The 27,305-nt window shown below is 49.3% G+C and overlaps 1 protein-coding gene and 1 long non-coding RNA gene across 11 annotated transcripts in view; one reads left to right on the top strand and one right to left on the bottom strand.

The window, feature by feature from the left end:
- TMCO4 (transmembrane and coiled-coil domains 4) overlaps positions 1-27,305 on the bottom strand; it is a 123,059-nt gene that overhangs the window by 46,925 nt on the left and 48,829 nt on the right. For 8 of the 10 annotated variants that reach the window (XM_015129779.3, XM_015129778.3, XM_028838629.2 and 5 more), the window contains 6 exons: positions 19,037-19,134; positions 18,330-18,473; positions 17,405-17,524; positions 12,314-12,478; positions 11,349-11,485; positions 7,101-7,185 (listed from right to left, as the gene is read on the bottom strand). In XM_015129779.3, the coding sequence (XP_014985265.2) occupies positions 7,101-7,185; positions 11,349-11,485; positions 12,314-12,478; positions 17,405-17,524; positions 18,330-18,473; positions 19,037-19,134 (749 nt within the window). Of the gene's footprint in view, positions 1-7,100; positions 7,186-11,348; positions 11,486-12,313; positions 12,479-14,856; positions 14,953-15,265; positions 17,525-18,329; positions 18,474-19,036; positions 19,135-27,305 lie in introns of those variants that run through there. The other 2 variants (XR_013406891.1, XR_013406892.1) reach the window with 2 other exon arrangements.
- LOC144335811 (uncharacterized) lies at positions 15,175-17,461 on the top strand. The gene is made up of 3 exons (XR_013407001.1): positions 15,175-15,304; positions 16,719-16,801; positions 17,323-17,461. It is a non-coding gene; the product is annotated as an uncharacterized LOC144335811 (long non-coding RNA).

Here is a 27,305-nt window from a genome sequence, read left to right as displayed (position 1 = left end):
GGCTGGGCTGTAAGAGGCACCTTGGGAAGGGTGGCAATCCCTACAGGAGCCACCCCTGGTGTTTGCAGAATCACCCCAAAAGGGAGAGGAAGCTGTGAAGACAGCTAATTCCACAGGCAGCTTTTCCTGGGGAGGGAGAAGGAAGGACAAGTTTTGTTAGGGACAGTAGAGAGGGGAGGCTGGTGGAAGGATTATGTGCTCTGGGTGACTCTAGGATTTATTGCTCCATTTCCTTACTAGCTCTCAGGGGACTCCAGAAAACAATTAGTGGATTCAAATGTAATTCCTCTTTTACACCCCTTAACTCAGATAATGACAGCTATCCTGTAATTAGGAGAGGGTCTTCTCAGTGTGCAGATTAATTGGGTGTTAAACAGCAGGGCTGCCTGAAATCAGGCAGTGGAGCTGGGAGGAATTAGATGTGAAACAGCAGCCCTGGGCAAAGGGTGAAGAATTCATTGACGATCTTGATCATCCGGAGATGTGAAGATGCCCCACTGGTAACACAAGGCAAGGACCGGGGAGGCGAATGGTTGACGAAGAGGGTAGGAAGTGCTGTGGCCATGGGAAGGAGTGGAAACTGGTGGCCCTGACCCTGTGGGAGGCCAATTTTTCTTCAGCTAGGTCCAGGGTCCACGCCATCCATGGCAGAGGGATTGCTATAATATGACGTGCCTACTCCCATTTACTAACAGTTTCTAGGAAATTATCAATGCTCAGCAAGTACTTCTGGGTTCTTATTATAGGCCAGCATTTCTATGCATTATCGCCTATAACACAATCCTCCTAAAAACCTGTTGTAGATACTATTATTGGCCACGTCTCACGTAAGTGGAGTTCAGAGAGGTTACGTGACTGGGTGCGTGGTAGGTTTGGAATTCAAACCAGAGGCCCGGACTCCAGAGCTCACACACTTGTGGCAACTAAGCTGGCGGCTTCTCAGCGGGGAAGAGCCCTGCGGCCCGTCATCTACGACGGCAGACGCCTGTACCTTGCCATGCCCTGCAAGTGCCTGGTGCTGGGCCAGGCCCCGAGTGTGCGTGTATTTTTGTGATCACAAGTATGTCACTATGTCCCTGTTTTGATTTGTTCTGCTTTGTGCTTTGTGGGGTGGGTTAAAGCAGTCTGGCGAGAAGGGCTCTGCTCTGGTCCCCACCAGCTTCCTTGGCCTCAGGTCCCCAAAGCGGGGAGGTCACACTCGAGTGCTTGGCTCTCGGGATCAGGACCTTTCTGTTCCCCTCTGCAGTGGGTGAGTTTTCAACCCCCCATTTCTACAAACCATCAGGAGTTCCCTTACACTCTGGAAAGAAAAAGGAAAATTGGGGATTTAAATGGCTTCGAGATCTAGCATCAGAGAGATCTTCCTTCCACCTGGAAATGCTGTGATGCTGTGAAGGCCGGCATGGGCAGTGGGACTTTTAAACTGGAGTAGGGCCTGTGCACCCACCTGCATGGGAGGGGCTGCCTTCTGTCCCACAGAGAGAGCTGGCTACAAGTCTATGAATGTGCGCACACCTGCTGCTCACATTTGGAATAAGCATGGCCAACTAAGGAACAGACCCCTCTCAGTGGGGCTTTTGCTCTGTCACCCAGGCTGGAGTGCAGTGGCACGATCATGACTCACTGCATCTTCAGCCTCCTGGGCTCAAGTGATCCTCCTGCCTCAGCCTCCCAAGTTGGGACTACATGCACGTGCCACTATGCCTGCCTAATTTTTTGTAGAGGCAAATTATGTTGCCCAAGCTGGTCTTGAACTCCTGGGCTCAAGCAATCTTCCCACCTCAGTCTCCCAAAGTATGGAGATTACAGGCATGAGCCACTGGACCTAGCCTCAGTGTGTTCTTGACCAAGGTCAAGGCAAAGGATGACCAGCATCTTTTCTCACCTCCTGTCTAGATGATGAATGAGACAGGGATGGGATGTTATGAAATAAGGGGGGAAACTATCAGGCTGAATAATAATACTGTGGGGGTTGGGCATGGCAGCTCATGCCTGTAATCCCAGTGCTGTGGGAAGCTGAGGCAGGAGGATCACTTGAGACCAGGAGTTTGAGACCAGCCTGGGCAACACAGGGAGACCCTGTCTTTAAAAAATAAAGTCTGTGGCCGGGCACAGTGGCTCATGCCTGTAATCCCAGCACTTTGGGAGGCTGAGACGGGCAGATCACGAGGTCAGGAGATGGAGACCATCCTTGCTAACACGGTGAAACCCTGTCTCTACTAAAAATATAAAAAAAAATTAGCCGGGTTTGGTGGCAGGCACCAGTAGTCCCAGCTATTTGGGAGGCTGAGGCAGGAGAAGGGCGTGAACCCAGGAGACGGAGGTTGCAGTGAGCCGAGATCACGCCACTGCACTCCAGCCTGGGCGACACAGCGAGACTGCGTCTCTAAATAAATAAATAAATAAATAAATAAATAAATAAATAGACTGTGTTTAGAGTTTTCTGTGCCCAAGTTCTTCCTTCTGAAGGTGACAACAGGCGGGAAAATGCCAGCTGCACTTCTGTCCACTGGGTTCATCTTGGAGTCAGATTCCTATCAAATTCTTGTCATTTGGAAAGCTTCAGATGCTAGTTTCTTCTATTTCTTTTAAAACACAGAAGTTTTCTTTTTTTTCCTCTCTCTCTCTCTTTTCTTTTTTCGTTTTTGCTTATTACCTACTCATCTGACAATACAGAAGTTTTCCAGGCCGGGCGCGGTGGCTCACGCCTGTAAAGCCAGCACTTTGGGAGGCCGAGGCAGGTGGATCACTCGAGGTTAGGAGTCTGGGACCAGCCTGACTAACATGGTGAAACCCCATCTCTACTAAAAATACAAAAAATTAGCTGGGCGTGGTGGCAGGAGCCTGTAGTCCCAGCTACTCAGGAGGCTGAGGCAGAATTGCTTGAACCTGGGAGGCAGAGGTTGCAGTGAGCTGAGATCGTGCCATTGCACTCCAGCCTGGGCAACAAGAGCGAAACTCTGTCTCAGGAAAAAAAAAAAAAAAAAAAAAGTTTTCTAAATAAAATGCTAAAGACCTGTGGTGCCCACGTTAAAAGGACTCCCTTCTACCCTCAAATGTTTGTCCTCATCTGTGCCAAGCACTGGGGACACACACGACTGAGCAGGGCATGCGCTGTCCCTGACATGCAGAATCGATTCCTTCACTTGGCTCTTGGGTCATGTGTCCATCAAGCACCTCGTATGTGCCAGGCACTGTGATAGGCTAGGGATACAGTGACAAGAAGGAGAAACAGGGCCCTTGCCCACTTTCGCCCTGTGTGTTGGCCAGGCTACACAAACAATTGCCCAGGGGAGCTATTTCCAAAATAGAGGTGCCTGATCCCTTCCACATAGGGGCCTCATATATATATATATATATATATATATTTGGGAAAAGAATTGCCTGCGTGGTGCTGATGTGTACTTCCAGGTGACAATTACCGGTGGACTGGAAAGACAGATGAGCAAGCAGGAGGAATAACAGGGAGACAGGCCAGTGCTGGGAAAGATGTTCAGGGAAGAATGGAGGGTGGCTTGGAGAGACAGTCTAGCACAGGGTGAAGACCGCACAATCTCCGACCAGACTGCCTGCTCTGCCACCTCCCAGCCGTGTGATTCGGACAAATCCTTGCGCTCTGCATTTCTCTTTCCTCCTCTGTAAAATGGATGTGATAATAGTACCTACCTCACAGAGCTGTTGGAAGGATTCCATGAAATAATACATATGATGACCTTAGAACTGTGTCTGGTGCATGAAAACACAGTGTATTCCAGAAGTGTGTGCTGCTGTGGTTACCGCTACTGCTACTACTACTACTATTATCGTTATTATTGGAGGGAAAATTTCCAGACACAGTGAGACCTGAGAAATGAGTAGGAACTATCTAGAAAAGGAGATACAGAGGATGGACCAAGAGGGAACATTGTCTGGAAATCCAACTTGGTCTGCTGGAGCCCGGCGTGTGAGGTGGAGAGAGGCAGGGGAAGGTGTTGAAGGCAGATCATGAGTGGGGCCCTGTGACTCATGCTGGAACATCTGCACTGATCTAGAGAATGGCGGGGGCGTTAGAGGCCCTTGGGATCTGCCGAGTTGCTGCCGTATGAGTGTGTGCAGATGCGTGTATGAATGTGTGCAGGTGTGTGTGTGTGTGCGTGCATGTGTGTGAACTGTAGGGTGCCCAGCACCAGCGCCCCAGGTCCTCCTTGGCAAGATCCACTCAGTTACTCATTCACTCCACAGTTTAAAGACCTCAATCTTTCCCCAGCATTGAATCAGTTGTTTCCAACTCTTTAGCCTGGCACAGTGCCAGGCTCCCGCCCTCACCTGTTAGCATTTCCTACCACCCCAGGTGGGGGGCCTCTTACGTGGGCTGCAGAGACACCAGATGCCACCATTTCTAGACATCCCTGAGAGCCCCGCCTTTGCCCGTGCTGGCCAACCCTCTGGGATGCCCTACCCTAGTCCAGCTGCCCTCTGCCAAATACAGCATAGTGGTTAGGAGGGAGGGCTCCAGGGCCAGACTCCCTGGGCCTGAATCCTGGCACTTAGGATTCTCGTCGCTTCACCTCTCAGCCTCAGTTTTCTCATCTGAAGCAGGGAGACTGGCAGAACCTCCCTCTTGTGGCTGCGGTGAGGAAGGAATGTGATCTGAACACAGCCTGCCTTTGACCTGGTGGTGGGTCTACACTAGCTCATGGGCACAGCAGCACATGCCTCATTCCCTCACCCAAAGTCCAGCTCCTCCACCTTCCTGACCACTCACAGTGCACTGGACACTGCGGTGGGCACTGGGGGTGGGGGCGGTGGGGCTCAAGGCAGACCCTGCCTACCTGGAGTTCATGTCTAATGTGGGGCTGGAGAGCAGAAACAAAATGACAAGTTCTGACATCTATACGACACTCACCACGGTTCCCTGTGCATGGTAGATCCTCAGGTTGGAATTCAGAAGACATTTACTGACAGTACCCAAATTGGGGCCAGGGAACTTTCACATTCATTATGTCATCCCCCCATGATCCTTTGAGGTAAGTGCACAAAGCTCATATCCTTTGAGGAAGCTGAGGCCCAGGGAGGTTAAGTGACTAGCCCAAGGTCTGACAGCTACTCAGTGGCAAAGCTAGCAGCCAAATCTAGGTCTGCCTAATACCAAAACCCAAATCTCACCCATGGGCCATGAGGATCCAGGGGTGGGAGCAGCAAGCAGGAAAGACGCTGGAAGGAAGCTGCTTTGGGAACCATCCCCCAAAAGGCTGTATTGCAGGAACTTCCCAGTGTCACACTAACCAGCCCTGTCACCAAGAGGCCACCTGCCTTCCTCTTCCCTCTTTCCAGTTTCCAGCCTCACATGCTGGGGACAGCTGATAGTCAACCTCACTTCCGGTTACCATAGCCAAATGGTTAATGGTAATTAATTCAATTTGTTTGGCAGGGGAATTAAAGGCTTGGCTGTACTAACGATCTTAAGTTAACATAGCATTTATGCTAGCTGGAGGCAGAGACATGCCTTCTCCTCTAAATGAAGAATCAGTTCTATTAATAAGACTACATCTCTCTAGGTAATGAGCCTGGCAGATAGATGGTTTGCTGCCAGAGAGGGAAAGATGACAAGGAAAGAAGCAAAATGATGACAGCAGAGAGGATGGCAACTTTTCAAAGGCTTCCCCGGGAGACGTAGATTTGGAGAGCAGGGAGGAGTCTGCATTGGCCGACAAACCGGCACCGATGGCCAGATACACGAGTGAGGTCAACTTGGACCTTCTGGGTGTTCCAGCTCTGACTACAACTGTATGACTAAGCCCAGGCAGGAAAGGGAAACGGTCTTGTCAACTCATAGAATTGTGAGAGATGATCAGTTATTGCTGCTTTTGGCCACCGTGTTTGGAGAGACTGTTGTGCAGCAACAAATAACAATCATGGTGGAAGGCAAAGGAGAAGCAAAGGCATGTATTACATGGCGGCAACCAAGAGAACGCGTGCAGGGGAACTGCCCTTTATAAAACCATCAAATCTCGTGAGACTTATTCACTATCATAGAAATAGCACGGGGAAAACCTGCCCTCATGATTCAATTACCTCCCACCATGTCCCTCCCACGACATGCGGGGATTATGGGAGCTACAATTCAAGATGAGATTTGGGTGAGGACACAGCCAAATCATATTAAGTTCCAACACTTCTCTCCCATCCACCCTCCGCTTCCAGGTTCAGCAATTTCTTTCTGAGTTCCTTCTCTTGCCTTCAGAGTCCTGCCGCTGCTACATTCCACTGAGAGAAGGTGAGCTCACGTCCCAGGAGCAGTGAACCACTCCAGGTGCCCCAGGCTTGGCAACTGACTCTCCCAGCCAGCCCCTCCTAGAGGCAGTCCCTGCTGGCAGATCTGTCCAAAACCAGCATTCTGCCCTGGAGACCTCACCTACCCAAGGCCAGGAGCAGGGGCCCTCAAGCTTTTCACTGCCTTGCACAGAAAGGATGACACTGGAAGCATGACACACTCCCAAAGGTGTCTGTGTGTGGTTGAATGGTGAACTCCCAGAAGATATGTCCACCCAGAACCTGTGAATGTGACCTTATCTGGTAAAAGGGTCTTTGCAGATATAATTAAGTAAATGATCTTGAGATGGGATCACCCTGGAAGAGAGTGGGCCCTAAATCCAATGACTGTCTGTCCTTATGAGAGAAGAGAAGACAACAGGCAGAGACTGGAATGATGTGTCTACAAGCCAAGGAATGTTAAGGACTGCTGGCCGCCACAAGAAGCTGGAAGAGACAGGAAAAATCCTCCCCTAGAGCCTTCAGAGGGAACGTGGGCCTGCCGACACCTTGATTTTGAACTTCTTGTCCCCTTCATTCCCACTTGAGAAAGTGCATCAGGATGCAAAAGCCAGTGTCATTATTACAGGATGGTCCATCTTGCATCTACTCTAATGTATGTACAAAAAATAATTTTCCAAAGTTTGATGATGATTTTTCTTGATTTTTAAACTATTTTTAACTTTTAACTATTATTTCTAAGAACTGGGAACACATTTTGCAAGGCTCATGGCCCCTGGCCCAGAACCTCTGTCCCGGGGAACGAGCTTGTGAAGGGATTTCTGTCTGTGTCAATAATCCATGCTCACCTTTCTCCTGAGCCATCTCCTGAAGACAGAAGTAGATGACTCTGGCTCCCAGGCTGAAGCCAATCAAGGTGACAGGTCGCCGGCCCTGAAGGAAAAAAGGACACAGGTGTCTGGAGGGAATACAGCCAGTTATAGCAAAACATCAGGCCTGAGGAGGGCAGCCTTTGCACGTTCCTTATTACCTGATTCTCATCTAATGAATCATGCATGTGCTATTGCGGTCCCTGAGCTCTGATGTCTTAATCAGCAGAGTCAGGACCCTCATTTATGCAGGAGTGCACCTGCTGCTGAAATTGGCTTCCTCCAAGGCCAACAGGCAGCCCCCGGCTGGGTTAATTCCCTTTCATCTCAAACCATTACCCAGCCACCATCTCATCTTCCCCAGGAGACGGGGCTAGTCAATTACAAGAGCAACTTCCCTTGGACTGATCTGCCTTGTGGCAAATGGCTGCAGTGCTGCGGGACCCCTTCTGGAGCTGGGGAGATTAGACAGAAGGCACCCCCGGGTGTGAGGGGTAAAAAGGCAAGAGTGACAAGGGAGGGACAACTGTTCTGTTTCTAGATAGGAAGGTGGGGCACAAAATATTGGCTCTAAGTGACAAGATAAGGTAGTAAGTCAGATAGAAAGAGGAATTTTCTGACTTAAGGACTTGTAGTAAAGGCAACTCATTATGTGAAGACTCTAAAGAAAATGAAAGTTATCTGGGGGTGTCTGGGTACAAGCTTACACGGAAGGAGACGAGGGGAGTGGATGAACTCTGGATGCCCAGCCTGGTTTTATCAGTCTATTCCTTTTCCTTGGTTTTGAGCCAATACACGTATTCCACACTCCCACACCACTCCACTTACCACAGTAGAAAATCCTTTGTTAAACAGTATTCAAATCCTGCAGGAGCTTTGTGCCAACCCTGCTGGCTGCTGCCCAATATCATTCTCCCCTTTGTCCTTTACTCCTGAGTTTGACTGGGCATGTGGCCACCCAGCCAAAGACGAAGTGTCCCTGACTCCTCCGTAGCTGGGGGTGGCCACAGGGCTGAGACTTAGCCAAGGGACTGAAGGCAAGCAAAAGCTGTGACTTCTAGGCATACTCCTCATCCCTACTTCCCTACCTCCCACTGTCTGAAACACACACGTAACGCGGGAAGATCTGTCTTGGACAAGAGAGAAGCCCGGTCAGGCATGGTGGCTCACGCCTGTAATGCCAGCACTTTGGGAGGCCAAGGCGGGCGGATCACTTGAGGTCAGGTGTTTGAGACCAGCCTGGCCAACATGGTGAAACCCCATTTTTACTAAAAACATACAAAAATTAGCCAGGTGTGGTGGCAGGCACCTGTAGTCCCAGCTACTCGGGAGGCTGAGACAGGAGAATCAGTGAACCTGGGAGGCGGAAGTTGCAGTGAGCTGAGATCACGCTACCGTACTACAGCCTGGGTGATAGAGCGAGACTCCGTCAAAAAAAAAAAAAAAAAAAAAAAAAAAGAGAGAGAAGCCCAGTGCTCAGGATGAGAGGCCAGGAGAGTGAAGGAGGCTGGACTTCCAATATTACGAAGCTGCCCATGTGGGAGACAGAATAATGCCTTCCCATGGATGTGTTCATCCTAATCCCTGGAACCTGTGAATGTTGCCTTGTACAGCAAAGGGCCTTTGTTATTTATTTATTTATTATTTATTTTATTTTAATTAATTATTTTTTTTGAGATGCAGTCTTGCTCTGTTGCCTAGGCTGAATGAAATGCAGTGGTGTGATCTCAGCTCACTTAAACCTCTACCTCCCGGGCTCAAGCGATCCTCCTGCCTCAGCCTCCTGAGTAGCTGGCACTACAGGTACGTGACATCACACTCAGTTAATTTTTTTTTTTTTTTGTATTGTTAGTAGAGACAGGGTTTCACCATGTTGGCCAAGCTGGTCTCCAACTCCTGACCTCAAGCAATCCACCTGCCTCAGACTCCCAAAGTGCTGGGATTATTAGGCGTGAGCCACTGCACCTGGCCTATTTATTTATTTTTGAGATGGAGTCTCACTCTGTCACCCAGGCTGGAGTGCAGTGGCACGATCTGGGATCACTGCAACCTCTGCCTCCCAGGTTCAAGTGATTCTCATGCCTCAGCCACCTGAGGAGATGGGATTACAGGTGCACACCACCTCGCCCAGCTGATTTTTGTATTTTTAGTAGAGACAGGGTTTCACTATGTTGGCCAGACGGATCTTGAACTCCTGACCTCAGGTGATCTGAGTGCCTCGGCCTTCCAAAGTGCTGGGATTACAGGCATGAGCCACTTGTGCCCGGCTGGCCCTTTGTTATTTATTTATTTGAGACAGGGTCCCACTCTGTCATCCAGGCTGGAGTACAGCGATGCAATCACAGCTTACTGTAGCTTCCACCTCCTGGGCTCCAGTGATCCTCCCACCTTAGCCTCCTAAACAGCTGGGACTACAGGCATAAGCTACCACACCCAGCTAATTTTTGTATTTTTTGTGGAGATAGGGTTTATCGTGTTGCCCAGGCCGGTTTCTTGGGCTAAAGCAATCTGCCTGCCTTGGCCTCCCAAAGTGCTAGGATTATAGGCATGAACCACCTTGCCCACGAGGCCAACAAAGGATTTTTGCAGACGTGATTAAGTTTAGGATCTTCAGATGGGGAGATGATTCTGGATTATCTGGGAGGAGCCAAGGTCATCACAAGCGTCCCTACAAGAGGGAGGCAGGAGGCATCAGTTAGACAGAAGGTGATGTGACGATGGAAGCTGAGGAATAGAGAGATTTCAAGGTGTTACACAGCTGGCTTTGACGGTGAAGGAATGGGGCCTTTGAAAGCTGGCAAAGGCAAGGAAAGGGGATCCTCCCTAAGGCATGCATTTTTGCCTTTTGACCTCCAGAGCTGTAAAATAGTAAATCTGTTTTCAGCGGGTAAATTTGTGGTAATTTGTTACAGTGGCAGTAGGAAATGAACACATCAGCTTGCCCCAGATGCTGACCCCCAGACTGTTCCTTGGGAGAGAACAAACTTCTATCTTCTCTAAGCCAATGCCACTTTGGCCTTTGCCTTAGAGTCAAGCCTGCCAAAGGACTTTTCTGTTTCTTGTGACAAAGACACAGGGATTGAAGCGGGTGGCCAGTTTCTCAAGCAGTTTACCTGCATGGCAGGAACTGCTAGTTGTCGTCCCTCAGCATCCATCCTCCCTTTTTTTCCATAGTAATTGAATTTCAGCTGGGTTCATCGTCACTTAGAATAAGTACTGTATTTCCCAGCTTCTGTGGCAGCTAGGAATGGTCATGTGACTAGGCTCTGGCCAGCAAGACACCAGCTGAAATGTTGTAAGGCTTTCCTGGTTCTTCTTCAGTTCTTCCTTTCTCCTGCTCCCTGGAGCTCAGATGATGCCATCTTGGATACAAGGTCAAGACCACAGAGCAACAAGGTAGCAGGAACCTGGGCCTCTGCACCACGGCAGGCTGTTAGGCAACCTTGCTAGGCTTCTCCAGGAAAATAAGCTTCTACCTTGTTTAAGCCATTGTTATTTTGGGTTTTCTCCCACTTCTAGCCAAAACAAATCCTGACAATGCAGTCATTTCTGGTACTATTTCTCAAGCTTTTGTCTCCATTCACTCGAGTTTATTTTGAAGGGGATGGTTTTATTCTGTTGGTAAGTACATCTTTACTAGACTCAAATTTAAAAAGTATTACGATGATGTCTCTTCCTAACCATTTTCCACGGTATTTAGACCACCGAAGATGACCTCACAAAGTAGCTTTACACTTCTGGGAAGGCACACCAGGCTACCAGCATGTGGGAATTCCACTGGTGGCCAGCTGAGGCACCTGGTCTTATTCATTTTACTGGCTTCACTGCAAACTGAGTCAGAGGTTTCCACTGAAATATCGCCCCAGTGAGCCCAACGATTATCCTCAACGCTTGAATGAAGAGCTGCCACCCAGGAGCCACTTTTGCTTCTGCCAGAGTCCCCCAGACTTGTTCCTACCTGCAGATGCCCCTGTTATTCAGTCCTCGCCTAAATACCTGCTAGAGCTGCAAAGTCTGTAATTCTTACTGTTCATCCTAGGACACATTCATTACTTGAACTGGAGGGGCAGCAAGGACTCCTCATCCCCCAAAAACCACTGGGTCACCTCCAAGTAGCCTTGCCCCTCCTCCAAGTAGCCTTGCCTCTAAGGCTGATGTCTGTGAACAAGTCAGTCCCTGACTTCCCCTCTTGCCCCATGCCACGCCCACACAGCCATTCCCAGGTACCTGCTGCCGGGAAAGCAGGATGTGCGCCAGGTGCTTGCCAACCTCTGCTGATCGATGGAGACATACCCCCCACGGGTTGTCGATGACATTGGCGACACTGAGGAGTGAGGCTGGCCAGGTCAGGGCAGCCACAATGCCTGGGGAGGTGAGATAGTGATGAAGGGAATGGCCCCCTTCACAGGGTCCTACTAGGGAAGTGACTGGCTAACAGATGCTGGAACGAATGCATGCAGTCTCTAACTTGGACCTGTAAGCTTGCCAAGTATTGTCGAACTGCTAACGAGCAAAGCAATCTGAAACTCATGAATTTCTGATATACGGACTCAATCCCTTCTGCTCAAGTCCTTGTTACGTGTGAGATGGCCCCAATTCGTCTCCACACCTTGTACCCTCCCACTTTGCCTCATAACTCTGCAGGGGGGCCCCCTGCCCTGCCCATCCCCTCTAGACTCAGTCATATTACTTGCTTTTGCCAAAGACATTAGTAGATGTGAGGCGTGAAGTGGACTTGTACATCAGGGCTAGCCTCTTGCGCTTCCGTCGTTGACATGGCTTGCCTGTTCATCCCAGCAGGAGGATGAGAGACAAATGGAGCAGAGCCGAGTCGCCCCAGACAAGGCCAGCACTGATTGGTGGATGGTCAGCTGACCCCATAGGCCCAGCTAAGATCCGCCAACTCCAGCCTCCTGGCTCCTGAACTTTACAGTAAACATCCCACGGAGTTTTGGGGTGGCTTGTCACGCAGCAATAGCTGACAGACAGATCATGCGACTGGCTGTTTACCTGTCTTCTCTCCATAGGGATCATAAACTTCTCCCAGACAGGAATGCGGCCTTAACCTCTCTGTGTTCCTAGGGTCCAGCATGGTGTATGCCCTGGGGGTTTTGGGCATGCAAAACCATGCCACCACTGTGGGATGAAGGCATTGGGCATGCTGTTGTTGTGGGGCAGGTAGGGGGGCTTACCAGACAATACAGTGTACTTTAGAGCCTCCTGGGCCACCATGTTGGCGAGACCACTGAGGATGGTCTCCAGGGCATTGCCGAGCTCCATCAGGTACTTGGCTTCCCAGGCCAGGCAGTACTGCTCACGGCTATGGGCCAGGGCGGCCCATGGGGCACTGAAGGTGCCTGGGGAGATCACAGGTAGGTGAAGTCTCTCTTGTCTGTGGCAGAGAATGCCCCACCCCATCACCCCAGACAGGCAGCACCAGGACCACTCACCCCTGTTGGAAGACAAGAGGCCACCCCCTGCCAATGAGTGGCAGCTGTCAGCAGAGCTAACAGAGCTCTGTGCAGCCCAGTGAGTCAGCAGGCTGGGCTTGAATCCCAGCTCCTGCATTCACTAGAAGCCAGGTGACCCTGGGCACATCACTATCTCACCTTGAGCCTCGCTTTGCTTCTATGTGAAGTGGGAAGATGGTTTATCTCCCTTCATAGGGTAGGTATAGGAATGAAGTGTGTTTGAACTATGATATATGTAAAGGGTTATTTTCTCTCATGCTGAAATAATTCTGGCATTAAGCTGCTCATGACATAGAACGAGAGCACACAATGGGACAAGCAGTGCGGCGCTGTGAGTCTGCGGCATCTTGATTTGACAAACATGGCCTGGGAGATAGCTAGAAATTTGGGGAAGAGGTGTTTGAGCCCGGCTCTGTTATCATCTTCCTGGGTCATCTAATTTTCCTGAGCCTCAATTTTCTCACTGAGGAAATATAAATATCAAATGACCCACGGGAGGAGGATGAGACGGCACCACTGTAGCGGTCGATGTCAAGTCGGAAAGTATAACCATGACACCTGCCTCCCTCATCCCCTCCTTCCTTGCCCACCTGGCTGCCTTCAGGATAGGAGCACAGAGGGGCCCCTAATCTGGCCCCCATGCATTTCTGCTTGTGGCCCAAGTGGTTTTCCTTTTCTTTTTTTGAGACAGAGTTTTGCTTTGTTTCCCAGTCTGGAGTGCACTGGCACCATCTTGGCTCACTGCAACCTCCGCCTCCTGGGTTCAAGTGATTCTCCTACCTCAGCCTCCTGAGTAGCTGGGATTATAGGCACCCACCACCACACCCAGCTAATTTTTGTATATTGTTAGTAGAGACGGGGTTTCATCATATTGGCCAGGCTGGTCTCGAACTCCTGACCTCAAGTGATCCACCCGCCTCAGCCTCCCAAAGTGCTGGAATTATAGGCGTGAACCACTGCGCCCAGCGCAAGTGACTTTTTCAAAACACAAATCTTCTCCCACTCCTGCCTAAAACCCTTCATGAGCTCCCAGATCATACATCAGTTCCCCTAGATTACTACCACTTGTCCTTGAGATTCCAGTCCAATCGCCTCTTCCATGGGGAAGCCTTCCCGGCTCCTCTGACAAATCAAACGCACCCTCCACTTTTCCCGTAAGTTCTTATCACAGTCTGTAATTATTCACTATTTTCACATCCTGTTTGACGTGTGCCTCTCCTACAGTCTGTTTTATCAAACACTATATTCCCAAAGCCTGGTGATGTGACGCACAGTAAGCGCTCATTAAACACCATGTGGGAATGGAGGGGTGGAGACAGCTTCCTGGGGCGGCCTGCAGGTTCTGAGCATCAACCTCAGGCCTCTACCTGCCTGCCCCAAAGCTCATCCTTACCTGCAGGGTGCCACGTCTGCACAAAGACAACCCTGCAGCTGCTCCCCTCCCTCTGTGGGGACCCTGTCTCAGCTCAGCAACAACTTGGGGATCAATTGCCTCTCATTATGAATAAGGTGATGGTCAGCCCCGAGAGAGGAAATGGGCCCAGGACAGCGAGGAGCACGGGCTTGATGCCAGCCTGGGTTCTGAACCCAGCTCGATGGCTTCCACTGGTGTGACTCACAGCAAGGCACAGTGTCCTTCTGACCCTTGGTTTCCACATTTGTAAGGATGGAATAATAACATCTGACTCATGGGTGTGGTGGGGATCACATGAGATGTTGCAGAAGGCGTTGTATACTTTGGGAGGCCGAGGTGGGTAGATCACGACGTCAAGAGATCGAGACCATCCTGGCCAACATGGTGAAACCCCATCTCTACTAAAAAAACTAGCTGGGCGTGGTGGCACGTGCCTGTAATTCCAGCTACTCAGGAGGCTGAGGCAGGAGAATCGCTGGAATCCGGGAGGCGGAGGTTGCAGTGAGCCGAGATTGCGCAACTGCACTCCAGCCTGGTGATAGAGCAAGACTTCGTCTCAAAAAAAAAAAGAAATAAAAAAAAATAAAAGAAATAAAAAAAATAAAAAGGTGTTGTATAAACTGTAAAGTGCTCTACTGCATTGTGCTGTCCCGTGGTCAAGAATATGGGCTGTGGAGCCAGACAGAATGGGGGTGAATCCTGCCCCTGCCCCTGACTAGCTGGGTGACCCTGGGCACCCCTTATGAGCCTCAGTTTCCTCATCTGGAAAATGGGAGGGCGAATGATGGCCCCTTCCTTGGACTGAAGTGAGGAGCTATATGAGCCAGTGCATATGAAGGGCTTGGTCGTTGGCTACAAAGTTTTTATCTTTATTGTACATAATCAAGACTAATAAAGGGGTGGGCCAAAGAAAGTCTGGTTATTCCTATCACATAGAAAAAGCAACCTTGTTGGCCGGGCGCGGTGGCTCAAGCCTGTAATCCCAGCACTTTGGGAGGCCGAGGCGGGCGGATCACAAGGTCAGGAGATCGAGACCACAGTGAAACCCCGTCTCTACTAAAAATACAAAAAATTAGCCGGGCGCGGTGGCGGGCGCCTGTAGTCCCAGCTACTCAGGAGGCTGAGGCAGGAGAATGGCGGGAACCCGGGAGGCGGAGCTTGCAGTGAGCCGAGATCGCGCCACTGCACTCCAGCCTGGGCAACAGCGTGAGACTCCGTCTCAAAAAAAAAAAAAAAAAGAAAAAAAAAGAAAAAGCAACCTTGTGATGGTAAGGCTTCTTTTCCTGGCTCTCGAGGAGGTAAGAATACATGATATTTTTTCCTTCTGAAACTTTCTGTAGCTTGATTATATTTCTTTTACCTAGTCCTTTCCCTGGGTGCCCCACCACACTAGACTGCTGGAGATCAGTGAAGACTTTCCTCATCCACAAACGAACTTGACCTTTAACCTGGGGCAAACTAAACAAACGGGGGCAAAATGAAGAAAAGACTTTGCTTTCCATGCCTGCCAGACTTGCAAATTCCTTTACCTGGGCTCTTGTTCTTGCTCCCTCCTGTAGCATGGTAAAATGAAAACAAATGAAAGGAAACCCTGGGCATTGGATCAGGAGACCTGGGTTTGAATTCTGCATCTGCTACTCTCCTGCCAGGGTTCCTCTTCCAACAGTTCAGGGTCCGAACAGCCTCACCTCGGAGGGTGGAAGTGAGGTTTCTAGGAGGTAACCATACCAAGTTCCTACTGTGCTGGTAAAATGCCAGACTCAGGGTAGGTGTGAAGGAGGCGCTCACTGAACGCTAGTGACCTCTGTGCATGGGTGGGGCCTGGCGGTCACGCACCAATAAGACCTGGCGCCTGATGACACCTCTAAACGTTTTTCGCTGGCTTTCTTCTGCGTGGTTTGGCAGATCTGCGACTTCTGTCCTCAGGTCAGAGACTTGGGAACCCAGGAGGCTCCAAGGGGGCGTGCCTGAGTGGCCAGGTTGGGACGTTTAGGATTCCTGCGCTCACCCTGCTCTTTCTCTAAGGGATGCAGTGTTTGTTGTTTGTTGAGCCTCTCGCTGGGCACTTGCAGGGGTCAGCCAAGCAACAAGTGGACCATGGTGTGAGTCCTCAATGCCACCCTGGCTAGAATCCCCCAAAATATGCACGTTCAAATTAGAACAGCAAAGGGAACTAAGGTTGCGTCATGCCAACGAGAAACCACGTGATGTTCATGCATTTCCTCACTTAATCTTTGCAGCATCCTGAAAAGGTGGCAATAATTCGTTCCACTTTACAAATGAAGTAGCTGAGATACAGAGAAGTTACATAACCTGCTGAGGTCATGTAGCCAACACATACTGATCTCCCACTCACGTGCTTAAAGTCCTTTGCTATCTTCCACTTGCTCTGAGGACAAATTCAAACTTCTTGCCACAGCTCACACGCTCCTGCATGGTCTGGCTCCACCCACATTCCTGCCTTCTGGCTCCCTGCTGCCATCCTGTGCCATCCTGTGTTCTTTTGGTTCTTTCAAACCACTGGGCCTTTGCACCTGCTGTCCTTTGGCCTGGAATACACTTTCTGCTCCTGGTTTATTGGGCTAACTCCCAGCTAGCCCTCAGCCTAAATGTCACTTCCTTCAGAACGTTCCCCAGAAAAAACCCTGTCCTTCCCCTATTGTGCCATCCATAAAGCTCCCATTTAGTTACTTGGTCTGTCTTCTATCTTAGGCTGTATGTTCTGTGGGACTAGAGGCCATGACTGTGCTGCTCACCGCTGAATTCCTAAGACCTGGTTCAGTATATGACACATGGTAAGTACAGCAGTTTATAAATACTGCTACATGGACAGATAGGTGGATGGGTGGATGGATTAATAGATGGGTGGGCGGATGGGTGGATAGGGAGAAGGGTGGATGGATGAATGGATGGGTGGGCGCATGGATAGACAGGTAGAAGTGTGGATGGATGGACGGGTTGATGGGTGGGTAGACAGGTGAGTGGGTGGACAGGTAGATAGGTAGAAGAGTAGATGAATGGATGGATAGATAGAAGGATGGTTAAATGGGTGGGTAGATGGATAAACAGGTGGGTGGGCGGATGGGTGAATAGGTAGAAGGGTGGGTGGGTGGATGGATGGATGGATGGGTGGATGAATGGGTGGATGGATGGGTGGATGGATGGGTGAATGGACAGGGGGGTGGGTGGTTGGGTAGGTGGACAGATGGATGGAGAGATGATGGGCAGGTAGATAGATGTGAGATGAAGTTACCTCACCTCTCTGAGCCTCAGTTTCTTCCTCTGCAAAATGGGGCTCCCCATCACTGCTCCCTAGCCCAGGTAAAAACCTAGCCCAGGATCTGGCCCAGGCCAGCCACTGCCCACCCCCCTCCACTTCTGGTCCTCCTGGTCCTCACGGTATTTGCCGGACGCGAGCCACCCAGTGATGGCGATGGTGATGTGCAGCTGCCTGCCCTCCGTCAGAGGCAGAAATGTGAACTCTTCAATGGCTCCCACTCGCTTCTTCATCTTGTATCCTAAAGACCCAGATCCAAGAAAGAGAATGGAGGTGACTGGGACCCCGGGGAACATCAGGGTGGCTGTATGTGCTTACACATGCACACAGTGAGGGCCGTCTGTGTGCCCTCCCCCTGGAAAAACATCCAACAATGTGTTTGAACTCATTAAGGTGGGTGCCATTATTGTCCCTGATTACAGACGAAAGCAAGAAGCTGCTGTTGAGGCTGGCCGGCCCCAAGTGGAAGAGCTGGTTTGGACCTCAGAGCCCAGGCTCTTATCCATTGCTCTGCCCTGGTTCTGTTTCTTTTCTCCTGCCCACACACTGCAGGGGTAGAACACACTCCACTTAGTAACGGCGAATCAAATAGACCAAGAGTCTCAACAGGGGAGCAAACTCCTCTTGGGGAGTTGAGCAGGAATGTCTCTGCATGACGGGGTTGAGGGAGTGGGAGGGGGGCTGCTGCTGACAGATATCATTTGGAAAAACTCCCCCAGGTGATGCTGCTCAGGGAAGGGCAGCCATGTTCTCTCCAAGCACGAGGAAGCCCAAGCATGGAAACTTCCGGATGGTGGAAGCAGGTTCAGATGGGGCTTTTCTCAGGAAGTACACACAGTTGCATGGGGAAAAAGCCAGCTTCTCAAACTCGGCCCTTACCCTGACCCATGCGAGCTCTGGGAAGGCTGGGACCCAGAGTGAGAAAAGCCACGTTTCCTCTGTCTCCCAGGGAGCCACTGCTGGTGAGAATCCAGGCATGTTCTTTTAGGAACTGGGCCGCCCTGGCTGAAAATTCCTCTGAACCCATCATTCCTTTTGAACCTTACCTGTCAGGCCAGCTCCAGCTGCACCGAACAGCGAGGTCATGATGGCTATGCCGGCTGCTGAGCCCAGAGCCGCCGCCCCCGCGCTGCCAATAATCGTCGCTGCTCCAGCGGCAACAAGGGGCGCAGCTAGACCTCCGGTCACACCTGTGGGAAAAGCAGCAGTTTCAAGTGGGAGTAAAAATGTGGTGGCCGGGCGCGGTGGCTCACGCCTGTAATCCCAGCACTTTGGGACGCCGAGGCGGGCGGATCACGAGGTCAGGAGATCGAGACCATCCTGACTAACATGGTGAAACCTCGTCTCTACTAAAAATACAAAAAATTAGCTGGGCATGCTGGCGGATGCCTGTAGTCCCAGCTACTTGGGAGGCTGAGACAGGAGAATGGCGTGAACCCGGGAGGCAGAGCTTGCAGTTAGCCGAGATCGCGCCACTGCACTCCAACCTGGGCGACAGAGCAAGACACTGTCTCAAAAAAAAAAAAAAAAAAAATGTGTGGCTTGATGAGTTTTTACCCCTCAGCTACCTAATGCCTCCCATGGAAGCTTCTGACAGTGCTGATGAGCATACTGACTACTCACTGACTACCTACCGCATGCCAGGAGCCACCTCCCAGCTGAGCCCCTGCACTCTCCACTCTCACCCACAGCCTGGCATCATGTCTCTGTCTGCAAAACCCGGACCTGTGCCACCATCTCCAGCTGGACTCACCGATCACTGTTCCGCCTCCGACAGTCGCCAGGCCTATCAGGAGATAACGCTTCCATTTCCTCCGGTTTTCTTTCTTCTTCCGGGATGCCTCGGCCATTCTGAGGGAAAAGAGGGTGGTCTTTAGGGCCAGCTGTGCCCAGGATCCCTTGAGACATCCCCACCACACCAACCCTCAAACAGGGGCCAATGCTGGGTAGCTACTCTGCCACTCAGAGTAAGGGACCAAAGTCACCCTGAGCCCATTGATGGTTTAAAAAGCTGAAAACATTCTAAAACCCAGCCGAGGAATCTCAGTGCATGGGATGTACTACTTACCCAATGGATCCATCCTAACAGGGTTGCAATTTGAATAATAAAAAGACAAAAAAAATAATAATAATAGCAAGAGAAGCACAAAAAAGATCTTTAAACAGATGGACCCAGAAGAAGCACAAAATAGATAATCACAGACTCCGTCACCTCCCTCCTCCCCTCCCTTCTTCCCCACCCTGTCATCTGATCCCACCTCCCTCTGGGACATTTGGAAACCAATTTCCCTCAAAATGATCTTTTTGAAGATGGGAGACCTTGGCCTTGGAGCAGTAGCTAGACTTGTTCAGACTTGAAATGGAAATGCTAAAAAATTGAGCAAAAGGAAAACATTTAGAGTGAATTGGGGTCAGGTGAGCCCTGAGAACTGATGTGAGCACTCAAGAGTCAGGAAGCCCAATTTTCCTATTGGACATTCAGCCTTCAGCCCCTTTGCTGCGGCTGGGACGCAGAGGTTATTAAGTGGGAACTCTGAACTGAGGTTGGAGTCTGAACAATAACTCAGTGTGGAGTGATAGCAAAGCATGGTGATAATCAAAGAAGAAAAATGGTTAATCTTTACCGAGGGCTTCTTACATCTCAGCCACTGGGCTTTGCACTTCACAGGGTTAATCTTATCCTAAGAAGCAGTATGGTTATTGTACCCATATTATAGATGAATTAAGGGATAACAGTCCCTACCTCCCCATGAACTGTGAGGCTCCAGTAATAGATTATCTGTAAAGCATTTAGCACAGTGGCGGGCACACTGCAAGGGCTCAGTGCAATCAGGGCTGATGTCATCACGATGCTGCATCTCCCCAAGCCTCAGTTTCCTCTTTCGTCAAAAGGTGGATACTAATTTCTACCTCATAAAGTTGTTGGTTTGTAAGGATTAATTTCATTCCTTCTTCGTCCATTCAGTCAATAAAGTTATATTGAGAATGGATGATGTGCTGTGTTTTTGCATCTCCGTGAGCAGAAAAATGTATGTGCTCAACCAGTACCTGTTTCCTTCCCATCTCCCTCCTCATGAACCATACACTTCATTGAGAAATAGCTCCTTCTCCAGTCATCTAAAAGAAATGGGATTTGGCCAGGTATGGTGGCTCACACCTGTAACCCCAGCACTTTGGGAGGCCGAGGCAGGCGGATCACCTGAGGTCAGGAGTTTGAGACCAGCCTGGTCAATATGGTGAAACCCCACCCCTACTAAAAACACAAAAATTAGCCAGGCGTTGGGGCGGGCGCCTGTAATTCCAGCTACACAGGAGTCTGATGCAGGAGAATTACTTGAACCCGGGAGGAGGAGGTTGCAGTAAGCTGAGATCATACCACTGCACTCCAGCTTGGGAATAGAGTGAGACTATGTCTCAAAATAAATAAATAAATAAATACATACATACATACATACATACATACATACATACACAAAATGGGATTTCAGTTGGGCATCTGGGGACCTGCTGTGCTTTTTGGTTCCCTGCCAGTTCACCTCAACAGATTTTTTTCCTAAGCATCTCCTGGGTTTTGTAAAGCCCAGTGTTTCTCAGTCAATTCATTACACAGAAGCAGAAACCAATAGTAAAAATCTCTGTGCATATCATGATGCTGGTTTTCCACGATTGAAATTCACGTCATCGGTAGTGTGGGATGAGGCTGAACCACGTGCATCTAGCACAGTGGGAGGCAGGAGGGCCATCAAGATGGAGGGTTCTAATGTCAGGATTCAAACTCTGTGGATGTAGGCATGAATCCTAGCTCTGCTGTTGTAGTAGCTGTGTCACCATTCTCCACATATTTCGTTATCCCTCTTACAGAAAGATTATGCATCCCTGCCCTGTTGAACTGAGTGGTCATAGGACCAGCTTTAGCCAGTCAAATGTAGGTAGAGGTGATATGTGTCACTTCTGGCAGAATCTTTTTTTTTTTCCCTTTCTTTTTTTGAGACAAGGTCCGGCTCTGTTGCCCAAGCTGGAGTGCAGTGGCGGGATCTTGGCTCACTGCAACCTCCACCTCTTAGGTTCAAGTGATCCTCCTGCCTCAGCCTCCCAAGTAGATGGGATTATAGATATGTGCCACCATGCTTGGCTAATTTTTGTATTTTTTGTAGACATGGGGTTTTGTCATGTTGCCCAGGCTGGTCTCAAACTCCTGGGGTCAAGTGATCCACCTGCCTCAGCCTCCCAAAGTGCTGGGACTACAGGTGTGAGCCACCATGCTGGGACAACTGGCAGAATCTTTAAAGTTGGTGCAGGAAAGTGATTCATCTTCTTTCTCTCTGCCCCAAAACCAGCAATAATCTAGATGGGGTCACTCTGTCAGCCTGGGACCCAGAACCAGGACAATGTGAATTCAAGCTACAGCCAATCTGCAATGGACACACAGTATGAACAAGAAATACATCTTTAATCCTGTAAGCTGCTGAGACTTATTTGGGGGGTCACTTGTTACGGCAGCAAAACCTAGCCTATAACCACAACAGACAGAACCACTTAATAACTTTGTGACTATGTACAAATTATTTGTCACATGAGTTTCCTCAACCAACAAATGGGGATAATAACAGTACTGAATTTCCAGGGGTATTGTGAGGACTAAATGAGACAGAGACACTGAGACATAGTGACTACCATCCTGTAATTATTCAATATGTTTATTGCTATTACCACTCTCTTCATTACTATTGTAATAATTTCCTCCTCAACACAGGCTGGCGATATACTTTGACCCTTAACTGCCTTAACCCTTAATTGATAACTCTTAATTCAGTTCGAAGTGGAAGGCTGAAGATTACTGACTTTCGGCAGAGTTCAAGGCCGAAGAAAACATTCAAGTTGCTGACGATACATGATGGGAATGTGCAACTAGACAGGCGATGTGGCACTGAGTCAGTGGCATCTTGATTCAACAAACACGGCCTGGAAATAGTCTGGAAATCTGGAGAAGAGGTGTTTGAGCTCAGCTCTGCCATGAACTTGCTGGATCATCTAATTTTTCTGAGTATTGATTTTCTCGCTTAGGAAATGTAACTATCAAACGACCCATGGACAGATGATGAGATGGCACACTGCAGTGGCCAATGCCAAGTATTAATAGAAAAATCTAACCATGACTACCTGCCTCTCTCTCCTCTTCCCTCCTTGCCTGCCTGGTTGCCTTCAGGACACTGTCATCTCTCCCCACTGTGACACTTACGCCCTCTGTGTCCTGACCCTTCTCTCCCCCTCTAGCTTCAACACTAATCACTTCCTCACTGACACATCACCCTTGGGAAATACTGAGCTGCCTCCAGTCACCTTCTGGTCCCTGGCCATCAAGGACCTCCCCGCCTTCCTGTGACTAGTTCAACATTACTCAACTTTCAGGAGTCAGCCGAGGTGGGACACATCCTCCGGAAAGACTGGCCAAAACCCCAAGGTTGCTGAGATGCCCTGACTCTGGGCCCCCTAGACTCTGTGCCACATTATCCTGGAATTCTACATCAGTGATTTGCAGAGGGTGGGCATCAGAATCACCAGGGGGTACTTGTTAAAAACATAGCTTCCTGGGGCCGAATCTCTGGGTCTAAGGATAAAGATTCTGTATCGGTAACAAGCTCCTCCTCCAGGGATTCTGCTGTAACTCAAGTTTGAAAATTGCTGAGCTAAGTTCTCACAGCATGGACTAAGCCATTTCCAACTCCCCACCCTCAGCAGCTTGCCCTGGTCTTGGAAACTGAAGGGTACTCAGGAAATCTTTCTTGTAAAGAGTCTAATTATTCCAACAAGGATTGGAGGTGACCACCTTGTTGTGGTGATATACTCCCCAACTCACTGTCCACATCTCTGAAAACCAGGAAGGACTGTTGGCTAAATACAAATATATAGGCTGGGCATGGTGGCTCTTGCCCGTAATCCTAGCACTTTGGGAGGCTGTGGTGGGAGGATCCCTTGAGCCCAGGAGTTCCACACCAGCCTGGGCAACAGGGTGAAATCCTGTCCCTATAAAAATAAAAAAATTAGCCGGGCATGGTGGTGCATGCCTGTGGTCCACCCTACTTGGAAGGCTGAGGTGGGAGGATCGCTTGAGCCTGCGAGGTCAAGGCTGCAGTGAGCCACTGCTGCAGTGATCATGCCACTGCACTCCAGTCTGGGTGACAGAGTAAGACTCTGTCTCCCCCATCTCCCTGACAAAAAGTTTATAAGCATGTGTTGATTTGAAAAGAAGATATTTTTTCCTAAAGTTACTTGGCTAAGGCACTCTCTCCTAACATTCAGCTGAATGGCAAATCTATGTCCCTGTTTAAGTATTTGCACATTCTTAATAATTGTTTTGGGGGCCAGGCACAGTTGCTCGCACCTGTGGTCCCAGCGCTTTGGGAAGCCGAGGCAGGCGGATCATGAGGTCAGGAGATCGAGACCATTCTGGCTAACACAGTGAAACCCCGTCTCTACTAAAAATACAAAAAATTAGCCGGGCGTGGTGGCGGGCATCTGTAGTCTCAGCTGCTCAGGAGGCTGAAGCAGGAGAACAGAGTGAACCCGGGAGGCGGAGCTTGCAGTGAGCCGAGATTGTGCCACTGCGCTCCAGCCTGGGCGACAGAGTGAGACTTGGTCTCAAAAGAAAAAAAAATTGTTTTGTACATCAAATAGCTTTCTCAGGCATCGTTCATTATTGCAGCACTACACTCTTACAGTTACTTCAATTGTCTGATTGAATCTCAACACTGAAAGCAAAGGGGAGATGTTTGCTCTGAGTCACATTTACAACACTAACACTCAGAGAACACCACGAAATCCGAATGACAGCCTTGCTCTCATCACTGACTGCCCGCTGATGAGACATTCAACGGTCACGTTGAAAAGAAAGACCTGAACCTGAGTTGCCGTTTCCATGTGAGCTGCCCAAAGACAAAGGCTGAAACCACATGCAGATGTAGGCCAAATCCCAGGCTGAAGGACGCCCGCATTTTCTGTCTCACAGAACCACACATCAGTCTTTCTGTCATCTTATCTCCCATGAGAGGGTGTTTCCTGTCCTTATCCTCACCACACCTTCTGTTTTTAAATCACTTTTTTTTTTTTTTGTGCTGACAGATAGAGATAGCTTATCACTGAGAGGTCTACACACACGTTCCTAGTAAAGGCCTGGATGGCCCCATAAAATCATTATCTTTCTTGTTTTCTTCAGAATAAAGGAGAAACCCTGCCACTGCCAGCCAGGTCTTGAGGGACACAGTGAGAGCCATTCAGACTGGACACGGTGGTCGAATCAGATGCTGCTGACCAGTCATGTGACCTAGGCTGAGTTATGCCACCCCTCTGACTTTATTTCTTTGTGAAACACTTAGGGGGCTGTTATGAGGATTGAGAGAGATGGCATCTTGTGCCTACATCTAGTAGGCATTCAAGAAAAATCTGATGCTGGCAACGTTCTTATGATGTGAGCAGTATCTTTACTAATTTATTTATTTTTAACTGTAATTTTTTTCTTTTTATGAGATGGAGTTTCACTCTTGTTGCCCAGGCTGGAGTACAATGGCATGATCTCGGCCCACTGCAACCTCCGTCTCCTGGGTTCAAGTGATTCTCCTGCCTCAGCCTCCCGAGTAGCTGGGATTACAGGCATGTGCCATCACATCCAGCTAATTTTTGTATTTTTAGTAGAGACGGGGTTTCACCATGTTGGTCAGGCTGGTCTCAAACTCCTGACCTCTCGTGATCCACCCGCCTCAGCCTCCCAAAGTGCTGGGATTAAGATGTGAGCCATTGCAGCTGGCCTATGTGAGCAGTATCAACCCCAGCAGCTCATTAGCTCACATCTGCTGAGACTCTACTATGTGCCAAGCACGGGTCCCAGCTTTTGATATGTGTTAAGTAACTTAATCCTCTCAACAACGCTATGACGGCGATACTACCATTATCGTCATGTAAGAGACGAAGAAACGAGGCACAGAGAGGAGAGGTGAAGTCACTAAACAAGTGAGGGAAGCTGGGTGGCCTTAGGGCTCAGACGGGGACCCAGGAGCAGAGGGGTGGGATGGGTGGGACGTCACACTCTAGACCTCAGCTGCAAAGAGTCACCTTGGTGGGCCTAGTAAGGAACTCACCTCCCAGAAACACAAAACCTTACAGTCAAAAGAAATCTACATATCATTCAATCCCTTAATTGTTTAGGTAAACAACGAAAATGTGTGCTGGTGTCCACGGGGGGAAAGCCACGTGCCCAAGGCCACACAGAGAGTTAGAAGCAGAATCAAACCGAGAGCCAGGTCTCCTGGCTGAACAGTTGCTATGGCTTCCCTGGGTCTCAGATCCTTCCAGAGACCACAGAATCTGAGAGGTCTCCAAAGTCCCTAACATTGCATCAACAATTACATGTGTGAAGCCTTTTTCCGGGGAAAGGGTCTACACATAGACTGCAATAGGATCTATAATAGTCTATAAAAGGGTCTGTAATAACACAATTAGAACAGTATTATTAACAACAACAAATAATATTTATGAACTAGTTACTCTGTCCCAGGCTCACCTGAAACACTTCACATATACATGAACTCATTTAGGCCTCACAAGAACCCTGTGAGGAGGGCGCTACTATTATACCCATTTTACAGGTGAGGAAGTTGAAGCTCAGAGAAGTTAAATAATGCCCAAGCTCACGTGGCTGGTAAGTGGCAGAACTGGCCTGTGTTAGACCTTCTGGTTTATATCTTCCCTGACCGGGCATTACTGGTATTATCAGAACAAATCACTCCAGGTAATACATTTCTCTCTGATAATAAGATTTCCAAATAATAACTGAGAGGTTCCTTTAATTTCAAGGCATATAAGATCCTATAAATTCCCGACATATCCAAAGAACCTAGGATGCCCTCGTGATTATGGTAATTGGCATGGATCCAGGTATTTCTATACTGACCCAACTCTAGGGGTCAAAGCTAATATGTCTACAGGTTATTTCAACAAACCAAGTTTCCCCCTTTCTCAAGGAAATACCCCTTGTCTTTGCTCTACTAACTGTGGCATGAGGGTGGCTCTGGGTGTCAATTTGGCTTTAGGATTAAATTCTCAGGCGGGCTGACCTGGTGTAACCTGGCTGGTCAAAGAACACCACCACAACTGAAACAAAACCCAGAGCTGGGAGACGTGCCTGGTGCCAGGAGCCTATGATTAGGCTGTGACTGAAATCGATTTATTGCTCTGGGATTAGATCCTGTGTAAAGTGTCTGCAGAGAGCTGAGCTCCGGCCAAGTTACCAGGATTATTTCCTTCTACACACTCTTGACCATATATAGACAGCAAAGCAACTCTACAACTGATGGGTCTGGGACATGTCAGGGAGGGGAGGACTCACATCTACCGAGTACTTGCTGTGTGCCAGCCCTGGGTCAGGCATTTTATAATGTGCAGATATTCATTCTTCCCAGTGATCCTGGGAGGGCACTATCCATATTCCTGTTTCATAGATAAGAATATTGCAGCTTAGAAAAGCAAGGCCACCTGCTCAATGTCAAGCAGTGGACAGGTATCAGAAAAGGAACTGAATCTAGGTCAATTGTGCCCTTGAACCAGGTGTCACAAGAGCCTGAGGTGGAACAGGGTGTCAGGGCCTCAGGATGTTAAAGTCACAGATTCAAGGCTCTTAGCAATCATTCATTTCATCTTTTCTTTTTTTTTTTTGAGACAAGAGTCTCATTCTGTCACCCACACTGGAGTGCAGTGGCACAATCTTGGCTCACTGCAACCTCCGCCTCCCTGGTTCAAGTGATTCTCCTGGCTCAGCCTCCCGAGTAGCTGGGATTACAGGTGCATGCCACCATGCCCGGCTAATTTTTGTATTTTTAGTAGAGATGGGGTTTTATCATGCTGGCTAGGCTGGTCTCGAACTCCTGACCTCAAGTGATCCACCTGCCTCAGTGTACCAGAGTGCTGGGATTACAGGCGTAAGCCACCGTGTCTGGCCCATTTCATCTTTTCTTCTTGCAAATGAAGTCAGA

The sequence above is a fragment of the Macaca mulatta genome, chromosome 1 (assembly GCF_049350105.2).
Source record: "Macaca mulatta isolate MMU2019108-1 chromosome 1, T2T-MMU8v2.0, whole genome shotgun sequence".
NCBI lineage: Eukaryota > Metazoa > Chordata > Mammalia > Primates > Cercopithecidae > Macaca > Macaca mulatta.
The sequence above is the reverse complement of the archived record's forward strand: the minus strand, read 5'-3'. Positions and strand labels throughout refer to the sequence as shown.